This window comes from Myotis myotis, unplaced genomic scaffold (assembly GCF_014108235.1).
Source record: "Myotis myotis isolate mMyoMyo1 unplaced genomic scaffold, mMyoMyo1.p scaffold_m19_p_7, whole genome shotgun sequence".
In the NCBI taxonomy this organism is placed as follows: domain Eukaryota; kingdom Metazoa; phylum Chordata; class Mammalia; order Chiroptera; family Vespertilionidae; genus Myotis; species Myotis myotis.
The window spans coordinates 93498719-93519530 of record NW_023416379.1 but is presented as its reverse complement, the minus strand read 5'-3'; the positions used below and the strand labels follow the sequence as shown (position 1 = coordinate 93519530).

Below are 20812 nucleotides of genomic sequence, written 5' to 3'. Positions count from 1 at the left end.
ACTATACACCACAGAGTCCTGACAGTGGGTCACCTCAGACAGGGAGCAAAACAGGCTAAGGAAGCTTTCAATTCAACAAAACCAGTTTCATTTTTATCTTTTCCCCTTATTTGAAGGGGACATTCACACATGCTACTATCAAGGAAAGGATTCCATTGATTAAGAAAAAAACCTAGAAAATCATGGAACCAGATAAATTATTAAGATCCCTTAAAACTTGTAGATTCCATCAAGTCCTGAGAAACAACTCACAGACTACATGACCAAGAAAGGCTTTAAATATTTTACTGCCTCCAAAGCTAGTATATTTATACTCTACCTACTTCTAGAATTTGAAAGAGATGTTACAAGTACAAATTGAATTTCCCAATACTGATAATTATTTTCAATTTAACACTAAAAACAAATTCACAAAACAGGACTAGCACTCTCAAACACTGGAGAACACCAAGAAGCAGTATCTTTGCATCAAAGGGATTTTTTTAAAAAAGTCATGTGTTATCTTCCCCCTCCTTTAAAAATGCTAATATTCATTTTAAAAATCCACTGATCAGCCCTGCCTGGGTAGCTCAGTTGGTTAAAGCGTTACCCCAATACGTTGCAGATTCGATCCTGGGTTAGGGCACATACAAGAAGCAAGAAGCAACCAATGAATGCATAAATAAGTGGAACAACAAATCAATGTCTCACCATCCCTTTCCCCACCTTTCCACTCTCTAAAATCAATTTTAAAAAAATCTATTAAGAAGCCACTCTCTGCTTTGCACTGGGCTCAGCTTTTTGAAAAGTTACAAAAGTAAGTAAGACATGTATCACCATTTTTGTTTGTTAATCCTCACCAGAGGGGGTTTTTCCCATTGATTTTTAGAGAGAGTGGAAGGGAGAAAGGGGGAGGAACATTGATGTGAAAGAGACACATCAATTAGTTGCCTCCCGTATGGACCCCGACCAGGGCCGGGGATCGAACCTGCAACCCTGATATGTGCCCTTGACCGGGAATCAAACCCAGGACCTTTCGATCCTCAGGTGGACACTCTAACCACTGAGCCAAACCAAACAGGGCTAAACATGTTTGAGGCCGTAAAAGTATTTAAAGTTTCCACCGCCTGTCAAAACATATGAGAACATTAATTCCAGGTTTCCTTCAAATAACACCAAAGGCCCCAATGCCAGTTAAGAGCTCCCTGAGGAGCCCTAGCCAGTTTGGCTCAGTGGATAGAGCCTGGGCCTGTGGACTCAAGGGTCCTGGGTTCGATTCCAATCAAGGGCACATGCCCTGGTTGCGGGCTCGATCCCCAGTCAGGGTAGTGCAGGAGGCAGCCAATCAATGATTCTCTCTCATCATTATGTTTCTAACTCTCTCTCCCTCTCCCTTCTTCTCTGAAATCAATGAAAATATATATATATTTTAAAAAAGAGCTCCCTGAGGGGAAGAACTATTTCCTATTTCTTTTTCTTTGGATTTCCAGGACATGGGATATAATGGAACCAATAAGGATTGATCTGTGATTAAGTATAATTACACAGGAAAAAAAAAAAAGATGACTCAAGGGTTTCAGGCCTGATCATCTCACTGAGGTGCCAATGAGAAGAATGTAAGTTTGCCTGGGAGATGTCAAAATTTAGAAATCTACAGAATATCCAAGTGTTCTGTCCATAAACAGTTAAAACACAGGTTTGGTGCTCCAAAAAGAGTTTGCAGCCACAGATATGAATTTGAGCATCACCATGAATGCTGTACTGGTGAGAGCTGAAACCATGTGGGTAGATGAGGTCACTGAGCATGATCGGAGCTCAGCTCACAATGTAGTAATCTTAAGGCAAAGATGGGACTCGACAGAGACAGAGCAAGAACATTCAGAGGGGAAAGAGAAACAAGAGAGGTATTATATGGCTCTAGGAAGGTACACATTTCAAAAAAGTTTTAGAGTATGGTGCCAAATGATAGAAGGTTAGTTAGTATGAAGACTGCTAGATCTGGTAACTGGTTTATCACTGATAATCATTTAATTGGAGTGGGTAAAGAACAGATTGGGTTGAGCCCTGGCCAGTGTAGCTCAATTGGTTGGGCGTTATCCCATGCACTGAAACGCTGTCAGTTCGATTCCTGGTCAGGGCACATGCATTGGGGTTTTGGGCTCGATCCCCAGTAGGGTGCATGCAGGAGGCAGCTGTCCAATGTTTCATTGTCACATCAATGTTTCTCTCTCTCTCCCTTCCTCTCTTCTTTCTCTCTAAAAATCAGTAAAAAATGTATTGTTGTTTTTTAAAAGAAAATTTTATAAAAGGAATAGATTGGGTTGAAGAATAAATGGAAAACAGAAAGCCAAAATGGTGAGTATAGATCACTTTGTTCAGAAAGTTTGGCAATAAAGGCGTGAGAGGCATTAGCAGCTTGACAGGTCATCAGGTTGAAGGAAGTATGCACATTTTTGTGTGTGTTAATCCTCACCCAAGAATACCTTTCCATTGATGTTTTAGAGAGAGTGGAAGGGGGAGGGGGAGAGATAGAAACATTGACATGAGAGACACACAGACCAGCTGCCTTCCGCACACGTCCCACTTGGTGCATGGAGCAAACCCATAACCAAGGTACATGTCCGTGATTGGGAATCAAACCCAATCACGGGTTCGTGGACCCTTCAGTCCACGGGTCGTCACTCCAACCATTGTACCTCACCCTCCAAGGCAGAAGTATGCACATTTTGTACGTTATCTTTTTTAATATGACTCGTGTATAGATATTCTGTAAACAAAGACTGCCTTCAATGTTCTTATAGTACCTACTAGATTATATAATAAAAACAGCAACATTACTAAATCACTGTTTAGAATGCAATATATATCTCATATAATTCACTGAATTTTAAGTAAAATCCTAGTGTAAAAGGGAAAGCACTAGATTGAACCAGATAGTCATTAAATTCAAGTCATTCACCTGCATGGAGTGACTGTTTAAAAGAGGCCATGCCCTGTAATGTAACTGACAGGGTCTATGAGCAACACTGGGGATGCATTAAGATATAACATTAATTCCTTCACCCTGGGTCGCACAAGGACATACTCACCTCCATAGTAGAGTCCTGTAGCAGTGCACATCCGCCACTGTCCCTGATACATTCCGGCTCTGCTGGGGCTGCACATCTGGACGCTGACGTCTGCAATCTCTTGGGGCTCTAGTGATCTCACCATCACCATGTTCACATGTCCAAACTGGTCTCCCCCGACATATTTAAGACAAACCCCTGGAGGCCAGGCCTCTGCCCCTGAGTTCAAGCAAAAGAAAAAATGTTAGGCAATCAGTGGTTCCTTACTGGGTGCAATTCATTACAAAGCCATAGAAGAAGCCTCTTTCTTTGTCTCTCAGACATGTAATCCTACCCACATACCCCTAAGCTATAGAACATCTCACATGACTAATCAGAGGGAATTATCAAAGTAAACAACCTCTGACCAACAGTCTATCCCTAAGAGAGGGTACATACAACAAAAGCAAGGCAGTTCCTTAAGATGTGTTTCAAGTGACCCCAGAAGAGGCCATACATCAGACTAAATCTGTAGAATCTAAGAATGATATATGTGCCCTGATCAGTGTTGCTCAATGGTTAGAGCATCAGACTGTGCACTGAAGGGTCATAAGTTCAATTCCTGGGGTGCAGGTTCAATCCCCAACCCGTTAAGACGCATGTGAGGCAATTAGCCCATGTGTCTCTCTCACATCTCTCTCTCTCTCTCTCCTTTTCCCTTCCTTCTTTTCATTCTCTCTAAAAATCAATGGCGCCCTAACCGGTGTGGCTCAGTGAATAGAGCGTCGGCCTGTGGACGAAGGGTCCCAGGTTCGATTCCAGTCAAGGGCACAGACCAAGTTATAGGCTTAATCCCCTGTACAGGACTTGCAGAAGGCAGCCAATCAATGATTCTCTCTCATCATTGATGTTTCTATCTCTCTCTCCCTCTCCCTTCCTATTTGAAATCAATAAAAATATATTTTTTAAAAATACCAATAGAAAAATATCCTCCGGTAAGGATTAACACAGCATGATATATGTGAAGAGCCATTAAAACAAGCACAGGACCACATCTTTGGATGCTTTCTCTACTAATAGGTAACACACGGCCATTTTCATGCTAACATTTTAAGCTGAAATGTATAGTAAAAATATGTCTGACTCTTCCCAGTTTTTTCACCCAGGCAAGAGGATGAAACACATAAGAAGTAATTTCTATGACACTGTTTACATTTCAAAACTGCTTTTATTGCCCAGCCAAAGTGGCTAAAGTGGTTAAGTGTCATTCATCCTGTGCACCCAAAAGGTTGTAGGTCAGTGATGGTGAACCTATGACACGCGTGTTAGAGGTGACATGCGAACTCATTTTTTTGGTTGATTTTTCTTTGTTATATGGCATTTAAATATATAAAATAAATATCAAAAATATAAGTCTTTGTTTTACTATGGTTGAAAATATCAAAAAATTTCTATATGTGACACGGCACCAGAGTTAAGTTAGGGTTTTTCAAAATGCTGACAAGCCGAGCTCAAAAGGTTCGCCATCACTGTTGTAGGTTCAATTCGGTCAGGGCACACACCTGGGTTGTGAGTTCAATCCCTGCTTGGGGCGCGTACAGGAGGCAACGGATCAATGTATCTCTATCTCACCCTCTCCCCTCTTCTCTCTCTAAAATCAATTAAAAACATATCCTAGTGTAAGGACTAAAACAAAAATAATTTTTAAAAGAGGTGTCAAGTGAAAGTTTCATGTGCAGGTTCAAATTGTAATGGGGAAAACATGAGCAGTGCGATAAACTTCCCTGACAACAACATAATGAAGTGTGTGTGATGACACCAGCCAGAGGACAGGAATGTCAATACAGAGAAATGGCTTGGCAGGAATGTCTTTCCTCTTTTGGAAGTGGCAAAGATCTTATTTGGTACCTACTCCTGTGTATCTATTTTCATGTAAACTAATGCAAATGAGAAATCTATCTATTGGCTTGATCTAGCTAGTCATAGGTAGCCACATCTTGACTAGATATGATTTTTCCTGTGACGTCTCTCCAATACATTCCTTTTTACTCTAGACAGAAACCCCTATATATCCTTTCTGAGGAATCTATACATTCATTATACAAATAAACCACTAGGAAAAGGTTAATATGGCAGGGCTCCCAGGACACATCATGCTTGAAATTTACCTCCTGACAGTATTCTAGGATGCCTCACTATCTTGTTCTAGAACTGTCTGGGTGTTTCTATTATACATGATGGCTTGCTACTGAAAAGAGAACCAGAGAGGAAAGCAACCAGCGTCTACTGCTTTGATCTCAGCCCCATAATTAGCAGCATCCTCTGTGGCTCTTGGATCTGAAGGGCTAACAGATGAAACAGTAGCAGTATGGTTTGTCCCAACTTCTTAAAAACACACACACAAAACCTGCCAGCAAAGTATCCTCTTAAGTATACACTGCAGAAAGCAACTGTAGCTGGTGCAAAGGTTGTGAGTGATACACTGGTAATATATGCAAATTCTGTTTTTCATTTCTGGGCCTATGTCCTGGCAAAAGCATATCTGTCTTATGTCAAGAGTAATAGCAGCTGACATTAAGCATCTTGGAAAATGTTAATTTCTTTAAAGACCAAGATCCAAGAGGGAAATTAAACTACTGTTATAAGGTTGAATTCACAATTATTCTTTTACATACACACACACCCCTGTAACAAGACAATGTCTGTTTATATGAAAATCCAAGAATGTGTCTGTTTTTGAACCTCTAAGAAAATAAGGAAAACCAAGACTGTCTGGATATGGGAAATACTTCGCTGTCCAACTTAGCAATTCAGGGAGACTTAAGTTGGTAAAACATTAAATGATTAATGTTAATTTATGCAGCTACAGTCTTGATCTTTTTAGTATGCTAGATATCCTATTGATGTTGTAGTTAGAGAGCCTCTTGAAAAAAAAAAACTGGAAGATCATCTACCATCAACTCTAAAGTGTTAATTCATTATAAAATGTTAATTTATTATGAACTGAAGAACCATCATCTGCCTTCGGAGAGTTACCAATAAATCACTATGACATACAGTTCTTACAGCCCCAACCATTAGGTCAGGTGATTCTGAAAAAGTCAAAGATATTGATTCTTATACAGAAGGAAGGGTGAGCCATTTGGGCCACCTGGCTAAGTATAACTGAAACCAGGGTTTGAGTAGCATAATACAACAGGTTTCAAATTAAGTCTGTTCAAACTGGCTTAATGGGGGATGAATATATTTGTAAGAAAGACTAATCTGCTTTTTATGACTTTCCAAGATAAGTGTCACAAGCCTGCATATGAATAAGGATGTGATTCTTCAGCTGTCATGGAATAAAATTTTATTTAAAAAAATAAAAAGTAAAAAAACAAAATTATATTATATTGTGATTTTGAGATGATGGAGAGTATGGCAAACATGAAATAAGTCAGTCAGTTCCAGAAAGCCTGGGACTTACTCGGTATGTGATTATAGAAAGTGTTTGGAGACAGTAAGGAACATTCAAAGAGCAATGCAGAAGTCAACAAATCTCAGTAAGGATCGCCTATTCTCTTAACTCCTACAAATTTAAAGACTACATTTCAAATTAAGTGACATAAAAACAGGAACCTTCATTAATTTTGTCACCATTTTTCCCCTGTACCTGACTAGAACATAAAAATTGACTAGAACATAAAAATTTGTTGAATGAATGAAACAGAATGAACTCTATAATCATACTGAAGAGAAAGGTAGAAAGCTTAGTATTTTAAGGAGCCAAAAGAAAAATGGAGGACTATTTATTCTTTCTCAAGTTCTTCTCCCAACTCTTTTATATTCACTTCTATGTAGTTCAAAAAATAAAGATGCCTCTAATGGCACTCTCATATGACAATCACATCTACTTCACCAAGTCAGAGAAACACCGCAGCTATCACTACATGCTTAACATTCACTACACTTGGACAACAGAGCATGATTGCAACAACTGAGAAGCTAGCTGTACGTGTTGATAAAGAGTATTGTCTACATTCATCTTTAAGGGACAGTTTCGAATTTTCACTTTAAACTCCAATGTAGTTTCCTGCTCAAGTTTCCCAAGCTTCTAACATATAAATAGTGACAAAGTTTGGATAATGGGATTTTGTATCTATGTCATTAAAAGTCTCACTTCTGTTTTTCTGTGTTCTAAATAAAAGAATTTTTAAACAGTATTAGGAGTTTAATTTTAAACAATGTGTGACATTTATCTTCTTTGAGGAAGCTGCTGAGACAACTATGTGCAGTTCCTATTAATTCTTCTGATGTATATTTCAATGCCTGGCATGCTTAAAACATGACAGTAGAGAAGAATCATGAAAATCATTTATGAAACTTTCAGTGAGCACTATCTCTTAGGGAGGATTATGAATGAGAGTAAGAGTGCCAGAGGAGAAACAGCAAAGGCCTGCCCTACTTCTGTGTTACTACTCTAGTTCCAGATAGAAGTCAGGCCAGATTAGGATGATGCCAAAGAACCAGTGCACATGCGCACTTTTCCTCTCTTTAATAACACACCTGTCAGTTTTAGGATACCAGGTTCTCCTTAATCAAATGGAAAGCATTTAGCTTATAGATAGAAAACTATTTTATGACTGGCTGAACAAATTCCAGAAGAATAAAAAAAACTATTTGTTCAAAGTACCTTGAAGGATAAAATCTCTAGCAACTGTTGCCCAACTTTTCAAGAGGTGTTCAAGAACAAAAATGCCTGTTACAGAAAAAAGGCTGCAGGCCCAGAAGCTGTTTTAAACTGGAGTTACTATATAAAAACAGGAGGAAAAGGCAGTCAGGCTCGCCAATACAGATTTTCTCCAAATCAGAGTGAAAGGCAGGCGCTTTTGGGTTCTGATTTTACATTCTAGCCATTTTATGTCAATCCTCCCAAACCCTCCTATTAATCCAAGTGACTGTCTAGTGAATGAGCAGATATATCAAGAGGTTTTCTAAAATATAAAATGGTTATTCTGCAACAAGGTAGCATTTAAAATATTTCAACAGTACTCTAACAGCTTTCAATATTTAAAAGCACTAAAACAAACTCATGGAAGGCCAGACCATTTTTACTAGAAGTAAACAAGGTCTTAGATTAATTTTTTAAAACTTTTGAATAGTTCATAATTTCTAAACAAGTGTCACTCATTTAAAAATTTCATGTGTAACTTTCAAAGCATTTTTTGATAAGTAACAACAGGTTTTAGTAATTCTACAATGATTTCTCCTATGGGGAAATGAATAGAAGCCGACTAAAGAGATTTTTTCAAATTATTAAAAGCATGCAAGCCTTAGCTGATTTTGCTCAGTGGATAGAATGTCGGCCTGCAGACTGAAGGGTCCAGGGTTCAATTCTGGTCAAGGGCACATGCCAGAGTTTCGGGCTCAATCCCCAGTAGGGGGTGTGCAGGAGGCAGCTGATCAATGATTCTCTCCCTCTCGCTCCCTCTCTCTCTTAAATCAATAAAAATATTTTTTTAAAAACAGCATATTAAGAAAGAAATTAGGCAAAGATAATCAAACTTCAAACAAGTAAGAATTTCAAGAAAATAGAAAACATGGGTATTTTCTTATATTACCATGTGCCTCTCAAACTAACAATGTACCATATTGTGCCAATGAAAATTTCACATAGCCACAGATGTCCCGTCATCTATAACACTAGGTCAATCCAAATTATGTGTTTGCTCCGTGACACAGTGAATTTGCATCCAAGGGAAAGTTACTTCTAAATAAGCCAGAAAAACTAAGATTAACAACTTGGTACATTAGTTATTATATAAAAATCTAGCTTAGCCAATCTTTTCCAGTCATAAAAGAAATATAAAGAACTGAAAAGTAGTCAATAAAAACTCACTTTTATAGGGTTTGAGCCCCCAGAATTTTACATCATCTCCTATCAATTACCTTGCTAGCTAGCGTTTTCCCACAACCACCAATTTTTAACTAAATATCCTTTTGCCTAGATTTCTATCCCTCAGAATTTCTCTGTCTCATTAATAATAAGGATGTTAAAGCATTCTCACCCAGTCAGCATAAACTGTTATTGGATGGTACAAGGAATACTAACTAAATCCATTCCATTTTAAAGTCATTAGAAAATAATTTAACAATTAAAAGGTAATAATTAACAGTTACCAGATACATATTCAGATACTATTTTCAAAGAACTATGGTTAGCTTAATTTTAATCTTAAAGTAGGCAATATACCAAAACAATGTTTAAAAAAAAAATTTCTTAATCTTTCCATCTTTCCCAAATGAGCAAGCAAATCCCCATACTTCTTACTCTGTTTTTCAAAGTGGTATTAATGTTTCAGATATCTCAATGAAATTTCAAACAGAATCATCATGTGGTTGTAAAGAAATGAGCTTTCAAAAGAGCAGATGCTCACAGCTCTTTCTACCTACCTTGTTCTATTCATGGCTGTACCTCCTCTAGCCTGCTGGAAATAACTGGAGATTAACTAGAGCAGAATTAAAGTGATGGAGTAGAACCACCACACACAGGCCTCGTTCCTGCGGTCAAATGAAAACTGAATTCTTTAGGTGCCATCAAGACCAAAATTGTTCTTCCTAATCTAGGGTAGGGAATATTTCATTGATGTTAGGTCATCATATTAGTACAAGAAATGCTACACCATGTGTAAGAAAAATCTGAGATACACATTCACATTTGTAAAACATTTATGTCTTTTAACTACTAAGAAAGAGAAAACTGGACAAGGAGAATTGCCGATTATACATTTACCAGAATTCTGGATCCGCCATGTTTTTATAAACTGAGTATCAGGAGGTATCGACTCCCCTTCTCCTATGGTGACATCTTCAACAAAAGACATAGAGGGCATACTGATGTTTGGGCTCTCGAAGTCATAATAGGCGCCAATTGCTGCTTGTAGGTTCCTACAAATAAAGAGAAAAGATAAAGATTCAGTCTTATCTACAGCATATCATCCTCATTGTCAAACAAAAGGAATAAGCCAGTTTCTTAGGGTTTGTAATAGCTATTGATTTTGGCTGAGGTACAACAGAAAAAACACCAGAACCAACAAACTTGTGCACCACTTTCTTCCCAAGGTGCACACATAAAAAGCAACAAACACTGCCCTGACCAGTACAGCTCAGTTGGTCAGATGTAGTCCCGTCCGTACACCAAGAGGTGGCCATTCAATTCCTAGTAGTGCACATACCAGGGTTGCAGGTTCAATCCCCAGTTGGGGCGCTGCAGGAGGCAACTGATCCACGTTTCTCTCTCACATGGATGTGTCTCTGTGTCTGTCTGTCTCTCTCTCCCTCCCTCTCCTCCTCTCTCTAAAAAATGAGTAAAATTTTAGGAGGCAACAAATATTATCCCCATCAGCTACATACAGTGGTTCTCAACCTTCTGGCCCTTCAAATACAGTTCCTCATGTTGTGACCTAATCATAAAATTATTTTCATTGCTACTTCATAACTGTCATGTTGCTACTGTTATGAATCGTAATGTAAATATCTGATATGCAGGATGGTCTTAGGCGACCCCTGTGAAAGGGTCGTTCGACCGCCAAAGGGGTCACGACCCACAGGGTGAGAACCGCTGAGCTACAATATGAGGAAATTTCCCTCTTACCCACATGGATAGCAAGTATGAGTACAGCAAGTCAATTAAAAGAGAACTCCTCTGGCAACTATGGCTGAAAGTCAAAGCAGCTCCACTTTTTAAAACATTCTAATTTTTTTTTTTTTTAAAAAAGCAATATATGCACATGGTTTAAGAAGTTTCATACAGTGAAAATACCCATCTTATCTCCTTTCCTAAACACACATAATCGTTCATATAACTTTAAATATCTTTCCAGAACTTACTTATGTACAAATAATATATATTATTTCACGCCTTTTTACACACGTAGCAACATATTAGACACTGCTCTTTGCTTTATTCACTCAACACTGTACCATGAAGACATTTCTATATCAGTACATAATGAGTATCCTTACTGTTTTTTATATCTGTGTCCATTTTATAGATAAATCATTATTTATGTAACCAGTCCACTTTTGAGATTGTTTCCAAGCTTTAATTCTTCCATAAATAAGCTTATGCACTCAGCAAGTGCATCTATAGGATAAATTCCTCTAAATGATACTGCTGGGTCAAAGGGTATATATTTATGGTTTTAATATACACTGAGTGGCCAGATGATTATGACCACCTGACATTTGTAGGCAAATTAGCTATAATTTCACGCTGAAGTTGCTAGAGGGTCAGATCATTATAAACAGAGAAGCAGGTTGTTTACCACGACAGAAGTGATTTTTTTCTGAAGATATGGGTAAACAACACAATTCAACAGCCTTTGAACGTGATATATATATATATTTATTCTAAACTTCCCTCAATAAAAGTTATTCATTTAATGAATGCTCCCACCAAGAATGTATGAGTGTCTATTTCCCTATTTGCTCATCAACAGTAATTCTCCAACATTTTGGATTTTTGTCAATCTGATAGGTAAAAAATAAGATCTCAATGAGGTCTTAAAATGGTTTTTTCCTTTTGTGAGAGAGGGTATCTTTTACCTGTTTAGGAGACATTTGTAGTTTCTTTTTTGGAAGCACCATTTTGTAAATGTTGGTGTTCTTTTTAATTACTCACAAACCCCCTTACGTCAGAAGGAACTACCAAGCACACAAACAAGAGTCCCTTACTGAACCGAATCACATGACTGAAAGCTTGGTATATCAGTGCCAGAAACCAAAGGCCACTAAAGTGTTTTAAGTAAGCCCTGTTCATTAGAGAGAGGAAAGAAATTGTCAGTAATTACATTAACTGCTTCTCCCATGGTCTTACTCAAACTAGTGACATCATTCCTAGTCCCCACAGTAGGCAACAACATAAATTGCATTTTTTGCTAAGCATAACCCAACCATAAGCCAATGGATCCAGTGAATTGTCTTTAATTATGCATAAGCGTAGCATGAAATAAGGTCTGACATAGTACACAGTCTAATGTTCAACAGACATGCTATCAACAGTAAATACTTTTTCTGCTGGGGGGCCTGCCTGCTCCTCCAGGTGTTTGCATCAGCCAGAAAGGCTGGCTATATTTAGAGCAGCCACCTCAGGTCATGCAATGGTGGCCTGCTATATTAGTCAGTAATGCCTGGAATTACAGCACCACCAGCTGTGAGCCAGTTCTTTGTGTGCTAGATAAAATTTACATGGAGCAGTGCTGGGCCGGGGGCCAAACTGTGTCCATTTGCTTGACTATTCAATGGGAGGGCTTGTACTTTAGTCACCCTGCAACTTCCTGATCCAGCTGACTGTGATCCAAAGTGAAGAATATATGATTGGTCAATCTTGGGGAAGCCCGCCTCTCCTTCCCACAAATGGACTTAGGAATACATCCAGAATCAGCCTTTCACTTAGGGACTGGCGGGAGATAAAAATAAGCCGTTTCCATTTTGTTCTTCTGAAAACTTTTTATAGAGATCATTTTTTCTGCCTGGCCAGAGTGGTTCAGTTGGTTCAGCATCCTCCCATGCACTGAAAGGTTGCTTCCCAGTCAGGGCACATACCTGGGTTGTGGGTTTGATCCCGTCAGGGAAGCATACAGAAGGCAACTACGGAAGGCAACCGATAACCGACGGATGTTTTCTTTCTCTCTCCCTCCCTTCCTCACCATCTCCTCCTCTCTTTAAGCATGTCCTTGGATAAGGATTTTTTTTTTTTTAAAGATCATTTTCCTGCTTCAAGTCTCCAGCAAGTAGCCTGCTGACTTATTCTCTATTCACTTGGCTGTAAAATACACTTGGGAGAGAAGACACTGTGCACTCAGGACCAAATGCCAATTCTCATTCCCAGTATGTGTCATATTTCATCTCTGGCTCTGCCTGGCATCAGACAGAACTTTGAGACCATTGCAGCAGAAACACAAGTTGAAAAGTCCAGCACCTCTCCGGAGACAGATTCATTCCCCTCCTCAAATCTTGCACACATCTCAATTCATCCCACAGCCAAGCATCAAACTCCTTATTTGTACCTATAGGTAATTCAGGCAGAGAAAGATTTTTAAAGCCCAAAGTGAAACTGAAAGTAGTGAACTGGACTCCTGGCAGAAAGCAGGAGGGAGGATGACAAAGCAAACTCATTTCCCAAGTACACAGTGGAGAGTGGACTTCAGCCCAGTGGTGCTCTGAGGTACACAGCTCAAAATGTGGGTGTGTGGCTCCTCTGCGCCATTTTGATCACTGACTCACTGGGTCAAGAAACAGCAGGAATAGACCAAACAGCCCCAATTCAGTATAAGAACAAGTAGACATGATAGCACGTATTCCCATTCAAAACAACATACTCAGCTATTATTAACCAACTAGGGAAGGAGGGCGGGGCCCACGGGCGGTTGGTTGGCTGGCCTGCCCCACCCCCTGATCAAACTCCAGGTTAAACTCCCAGTGGAGGGGACAATTTGCATATTAGCCTTTTATTATATAGGATAAGGAATTCTACATGAAACAGAGCTGACTGACGAGATGAGAAAGTTAACCCTGTGCGTTCATATTAAATTTGGACATGGGTGTCGTACTGGTTGGAATTAATTTCCATTGAAAGAGCAGTGATACATAACATGCAAGATTATGAAGGATAAACAAGATTTATTAATTCTTTTTTGGAACTACGTCACTACTAGTAGAATCACTACAAACGTTATCACTTTCTACGTCAGAGTCAGTATTCAAGGTGCCAAAATAAAACTCTTCATCGTTACTTTCAGATTCGCAGTACACTTCTTTCGGTAACTTTCTTTTTGCCATTTTGGAGTATTATTTTGAAATATCTTAACAAGCGAGAATGCCTAATTACAGTTAAACGTAATTTGTAAAGCTTTATTTGAAATTCTGCGAAGTATCTCCGAAGCTTGTCGATTTCTTCACTCTCAAAAGGCGACTGACTCGCCACGGTGTTTTGCATGGCGAGTGTGGAATGACCGCGTTTGTTTATATTGAGTTTCGATATCTCCGATTTGTCGGGGCAATGTTTTGGTTCGTGACAAGGTCGCTTAGACACTTAAGAGCTTTCAGAGAAATTATGAACTGATACATGAATGAATAGAGTTAAGATTCGTACGGTTCCTTGCTGTGGTGGCTGAGAGCAGACATACGACCGGAACGGTAAAAAAGCTTTGGTGGCTGAGAGTAGACAAACGACCGCAAAGGGTTAAAACACAGACTCAGTATTCAGTCCAGTCTGAAAGTTTAAACTTCCAGGTTCCTTTTTGGCTTAACAAAAAAGAAAAAGAGGCTTTAATCTGATATCAGATGGTTGAAAGAACAAAGGAAGGCAGTGTAACAGTGGAGGAAAAAGGCACAGGCTAATATAAATGATGGTGATAGTTGCACAACACTGTGAATATATTTAATGCTACAGAACTAGACACTTAAAGATGGTTAAAATGGCCCTGGCCGGTGTGGCTTAGTTGGTTGAGTGTTGTCCGGAGCATCCAAGAGTTCACCAGTTTCAGTCAGGGCACATGCCTAGGTTGCAGGTTTCTGTGGGGGAAGCAACCGATCAATGTTTCTCTCACATCGATGTCTCTCTCTCTCTCCTTTTCTCTCGCTCTAAAATCAATAAGAACATATTTTTTTTAAATGGTAAAAATTTTACAAGTGACATTGTTGAAGAGGCGGCTCCTACCTCTGGGCTTTAAACAAGTGACTAAGCATCTATGTCAGTTTATTCAACGGCAAACCTGAGTTTTTTGTATTATAAGGTTGGCTTGTATTTTATATTACAAGGTTGGCATTATAAGGTCGACTGTGAAGGTTGCATCAGACAATGTGTGTAAATGCACCAGGTTGTATTTCATTCATTCAACAAATATTTAATTATTGAGCATTTATTCACATGGTAGGCACTCTACTTGGAACCAGCGATATAATAGATAGCAACACAGGGGAAGCCCCTGCCTCTAAGAAAAGATTTTGTAGCAAACCAGGGACACTCAAGCAAGGAAAGCTCCAACTGTCAACTGCCTCTCATCCTGAGGCTATCAGTCCAAGGCAACTTTTTCTACTTGGGCTGAAAAAATGGGCTTGGTGCACAATACAATTTCAACTGCCCTGATTATCAGCTTAACACAATTCAAGTAAAAGAATGTGGTGATGCTGATATGTGTTCCCTGATGAAATGCAATTTTGTAACTCAGAAGCAATATTGCCCAACCTTCATTTTATAAAGACACAGATGAACTAACAGGTAAGTAACTTACTCTTGGCTATTAGTAAAATTTACTATTATTTATAATTTTTTATTATAGAATCAGTTATTAATATAATTTTGAACCATATATATTTAAAAGCATAACACTTTTTAACTTACCTGGAATTTTCTAATTAGCTAGTAACACTCTAAACATCTGATTTTCTTAAGAACATATTAATTTCCATCATGAATTCTATAAACACAATAATTTTAACCTTCTTGTTAAGCTGAATTCTTTAAAGTGGTCAAATAACGTTGCATATATTTACAAAGAGAACATTTATTTTTGTACTCTGTATACATATATAAGTCAGATTATTGGTCTTATAAGAAAAGTAATCTATATATTGAATATACAGTCAGGAACATCACCCAAAAAATGGGGGTAAAAAACAGTTAAAGTCAGGAAATCGAAATTCAAAAAGGAATGCCAGAAGTCTGAGTATTAGCTCAGATTCTCAAGGACATATAATTAGATACCTTCTTTTTCCATTCTCTGATTAGGAAATTCAAAATGATACAAATAATGAGAAAGAGAAAACAACCCATCTTGTCTGGTTACAAATTAAAATGGGAAATCAGAATAATGAACCAATCCAATGAAGCATGGGCAATAACATCTTTGGACATAAAGTAATACTCATCCCTTAGTTTCCCTCCCCAGGATCAGGAGGAAGAAAAACCTGACTAAAAAGAGGATCAGCAAAACAGATGGTGGTTCTTACTAGGACTTTCCAACATCAACTCAACTGGAATCTAACATGGAAGAACAAAGAGGGGGGCCCAAAAATATGTATTTAAGACTATCGTAACTTTTATGACCTGAAAAGAAAACGAGACTTTCATTAAAACAGAAAGATGACTGCAGGTAGAGAATAGGAAATGGGCTAAAGAAATCCCTCACTATTTTAAAACCTAAAAATTAACACATGGATACTATTTAGTATGTGAAGACAGTAAGAAAAAAGAACTTGTGGAAAATTCCATTAAGAGGAACAACAAAGGTCACACCATCATTTTTACAAAATTGACTTCAGAGAGAGAAGAAGTGGGGTGGGGGGGGAGCATCAATTTGTTATTCCACTTATTTATGCATTCACTCGTTGGTTCTTATATGTGCCCTGACCAGGGCCTATGCACATTCCCTCCTGGGGATCAAGCCCAAAATCCAGACAGGTGCCCTGACTGGGAATTGAACCATGACCGCCTGGTTGACAGGTTGATGCTCAAACACCAAGCCACAATGACAGGGCAGGAGTTTAATTTCTAAGTGACTTTGATAATATGTCAGGATCAAACTATTTTTCCTTTAAACAAAAACAATGCTGGTATAAAACATACATAACATACAATTACTTTAAAAAGTATATAATATGTTGGAATTTAGTGCATTCACAATGCTGTGCAAACACCATCTCTTTCTAGTTACAGAACTTTTTCATCACCTTATACCCATTAAGAACACCCATTGAGTACTCACTCATTTTTCCTCCCCTGGGAGCCACTAATCTGCTTTCTGTCTCTATAAATTTGCCTATTTTGGATAATTTATATAAAAGGGGTCATAAAATCAATATGCCACCTTCTGTGTCTGGCTTCTTTCACTTAAAATGTTTTCAAGATTCATCCCAAATGGAAGCATATGGCTGAATAATATTCTATTGTATGTACATATCATATTTTGTTTATCCATTCATCTGATGATGGGTATCTGGGTGTTTCTACCTTTTTGTAAAAAAAAAAAAAATATGTTTTTATTGATTTTTTTAGAGGGAGAGGGAGGGAGAGGGAGAGAGAGAAACATTGATGAGAGCGGAATATCAATTGGCTGCCTCCTGCATAATCCACCAGGGATTGAGCCCGCAACTTGGGCATGTGCCCTGACTGGGACTTGAGCCAATGACCTCCTGCTTCATGGGTCGACGCTCAACCACTGAACCATACCAGCCGGCTATACCTTTTGACTATTATGAGTAATGCTGCTATAAACATTCCTATACAAGTGTCTGAGTGTGTGTGTGTATGTGTGTGTATATATATATGTATATATATATATATATATATATATATATATATATATATATATACACACATATATATATATATAGGAGTACAACTGCTGGGTCATATGGCAATTCTATGTTTAATATTTTGAAGAACTGACAAACTGTTTTCCACAGTAGCTGAACCATTTTATTTACATTTCCACAAACAATATATGAGTTTTCCCTATTTCTCCACAGCTTCACCAACACTTAATTTCTTTTTCATTTCATTACAGCCATCCTCGTGAATATAAAGGGATATCTAACTGTGGTTTTGATTTGCATTTACCAATGATCTTAGACACCTTTTCATGTACTTGATGGCTTCATTAAGAAATCTGGACTTACTCCTAAAAGCAAAGGAAAACATCTAAATGTTTTAAAATACAAACAAAAAACACACTCAATTTCATTGAAGTAAAATTTCTGTAGCATAGGGGGGTGGGGGGCTAATGAGGGGATGAGGACACACATGAAATACCTTAATAAATAAAGGGAAAAAATTTATGTATCATAAAATTCACCCATTTCAATTGTACATTTCAATGATTTTAGTAAAAAACTGCAAAACCATCACGATGTTTTAGAACACTGTCATCATCTCAATAATGTCTTAATTCCTATAATGTGTATACATGTTATGCTGCATGGCAACAGGGAATTAGATTTGCTAGTCAGCTGACCTGAAAATAGGGAAATTATCCTGGATAATCCAGGTAAACTCCATGTGATCACTTCCTTAAGAGTGAGAGAGAACTGGAAGACAGAACCAGGGGGACAGCAATAAGGACGACTTTGCAAAGAACAAAGATGGCAGCATAGGTAAATGCTGCCTCCCACAACAACATGAATATTGCAACTAAAATGCAGAACCACCATCATTCAGAACTGCCTGAAATCTTACTGAGTGGAAGTCCTACAACTAGAGAAGTAAAGAAGCAGCACACTGAGACCGGTAGGAGGGGCGGAGGTGTGGGACAAGCTGGTCTGGCACCCACGCGTGGCATTTTTTTTAATCAGGAGGGATATCTCCAAGGACTTCCAAGAGAAGCAGAAGGTTCCAGCCCCACACCAGACCCCCAGCCCAGAGCTCCAGAGGTTGGAAGAGAAGTTCCCATAACTTCAAGATGTAAAAACCAGCGGGGATTGTGGCTGAGTGACACAGAGGCTGCAGGAGTGCCAGGTGTTCCTCTTAAAAGCGCACAAACTTACACAATCTCGCTTCCTCTGAGCTTCAGCACCAGGAGGCGGCTTTGGGGAAATCCAGGGATATACAGGGAGGAAGGAACTGGACTGTCTAGCACGGGTGCAGGAACTAGGGTGAAGCTTTCTCCCAGACAGGGGTGTTCTCAGGGGTCATTATTTTTTTTTTCTTTTTTTTTTTTATATTTTTGATATTTATTTTATATATTTAAATGCCATTTAACAAAGAAAAATCAACCAAAAAAATGAGTTCGTGTGTCACCTCTGACATGTGTGTCATAGGTTCACCATCACTGTCTTATATCAATTTTCTTTTTTTTAAATTAAATCTTTATTGTTCAGATTACATTTGTTCCTCTTTTTTCCCCCCCATAACTCCCCTCCTCCCAGTTCCCGTCCCACCCTCCGCCCTCACTCCCCACCCACTGTCCTCATCCATAGGTGCACGATTTTTGTCCAGTCTCTTCCCGCATCTCCCACACCCCTTCCCCCCCCCCCAAGAATAGTCAGTCCATTCCCTTTCTATGTCTCTGATTCTATTATGATCACCAGATTATTTATTCACTTGATTCTTAGATTCATTTGTTGATAGGTGCATGTTTGTTGTTCATAATTTGTATCTTTACCTTTTTCTTCTTCTTCCTCTTCTTAAAGGATACCTTTCAGCATTTCATATAATACTGGTTTGGTGGTGATGAACTCCTTTAGCTTTTCCTTATCTGTGAAGCTCTTTATCTGGCCTTCACTTCTGAATGATAGCTTTGCTGGATAAAGTAATCTTGGTTGTAGGTTCTTGGTATTCATCACTTTGAATATTTCTTGCCATTCCCTTCTGGCCTGCAAAGTTTCTGTTGAGAAATCAGCTGACAGTTGTATGGGTATTCCCTTGTAGGTAACTGAGTTTCTTTCTCTTGCTGCTTTTAAGATTCTCTCTTTGTCTTTTGCTCTTGGCATTTTAATTATGATGTGTCTTGGTGTGATCCTCTTTGGATTCCTTTTGTTTGGGGTTCTCTGCGCTTCCTGGACTTGTAAGTCTATTTCTTTCACCAGGTGGGGGAAGTTTTCTGTCATTATTTCTTCAAATAGGTTTTCAATATCTTGCTCTCTCTCATCTTCTGGCACCCCTATAATTCGGATGTTGGTACGCTTGAAGCTGTCCCAGAGGCTCCTTACACTATGTTCGTATTTTCAGATTCTTTTTTCATTTTGCTTTTCTGGTTGGGTGTTTTTTGCTTCTTCGCATTGCAAATCTTTGCCTTGATTCTTGCGCTCCTCTGGTCTGCTGTTGGGAGTCTGTATAGTATTCGTTATTTCAGTCCGTGTATGCTTAATTTCAAGTTGGTTCTTTATCATAACATCGAGGGTCTCATTAGATTTCTTGAGGATCTCACTACATTTATCGGCGGCTTCTAGACAGTTCTTAAGAGACCTTAAAAGTGTGGTTCTGAACTCAATATCCTCCATTGACAGTTTTGTCCTGTTTCTTTGTCTCTGCATTTTTTATGCTTTCTTGGTGCACCCCCTAGTGGTCTTTGTGCGCAGTCTTGTTGTAGTTAAGCCTTGATTGTTGTCAGCAATACCGGGGGTGATTTGACCTCCAGGCTAACTGGCTATGAGAGTCCGCTGTGTCTACAGTGGGAGAGCTTCTGTGCTGGATCTCTAGGGCGGTGCTAATCTAGCGTTTGCCTGAGGCTATCCGGCAAATGGCTCTGCGCAGGGCTTGGGTGGGGTGGGTCCCCGGGGATCTACAGGGCGGGCCGGAACGAGTAGTTATGGCTGCTCTCAGTTCCGTCCCTAGGGGCTCTACCTCACAGAGTCCCAGCAACCGCTGCAAACCTCAGAGAGAAAGCTGCCTTCGAGTTCCAACTGAAGCCAGACAGTCCCGCTTCTCCTGTTTGAGTCTGGGTCCCTAGAGACTCGCCCGGATCTGGAGCTCAGAGTCTGAGACTCCCTCCCGATTGAAAACAACAACCGCGCCCTCCGCCGCCAGCCCGCTCCGCGTGCACTCCGCACCTTAGTATTTCACTTCAGCACTGCGCCTCCTCTGAGTCTGGGTATGATATTCTCTTTCCTCCTAGTTGTAGAATTTCCACTCAGCCAGCCTTCCTGTGGTTCTGGATGATGTCCGTTCCGTCTTTTAGTTGTTTTTTCTCAATTTTCTTATAGTTATTATTTTCTAACAATTTGCTAATTATTTCTGGTCAAACTTCGCTTTGAGTAAATGAAAATCTCTTTTTATGCTGTGGCATATATGGAACATCAATTAAGAG

General features: G+C 39.1%; 1 protein-coding gene across 1 annotated transcript in view; it reads right to left on the bottom strand.

Annotated features, from left to right (window-relative positions):
• Positions 1-20812, bottom strand: part of ILRUN (inflammation and lipid regulator with UBA-like and NBR1-like domains) — a 104259-nt gene that overhangs the window by 49161 nt on the left and 34286 nt on the right. The window contains exons 2-3 of the mRNA XM_036318260.1: positions 9799-9953; positions 3069-3266 (exon numbers count right to left, since the gene is read on the bottom strand). Of these exons, the coding sequence (XP_036174153.1) occupies positions 3069-3266; positions 9799-9953 (353 nt within the window). The remainder of the gene's footprint in view (positions 1-3068; positions 3267-9798; positions 9954-20812) is intronic.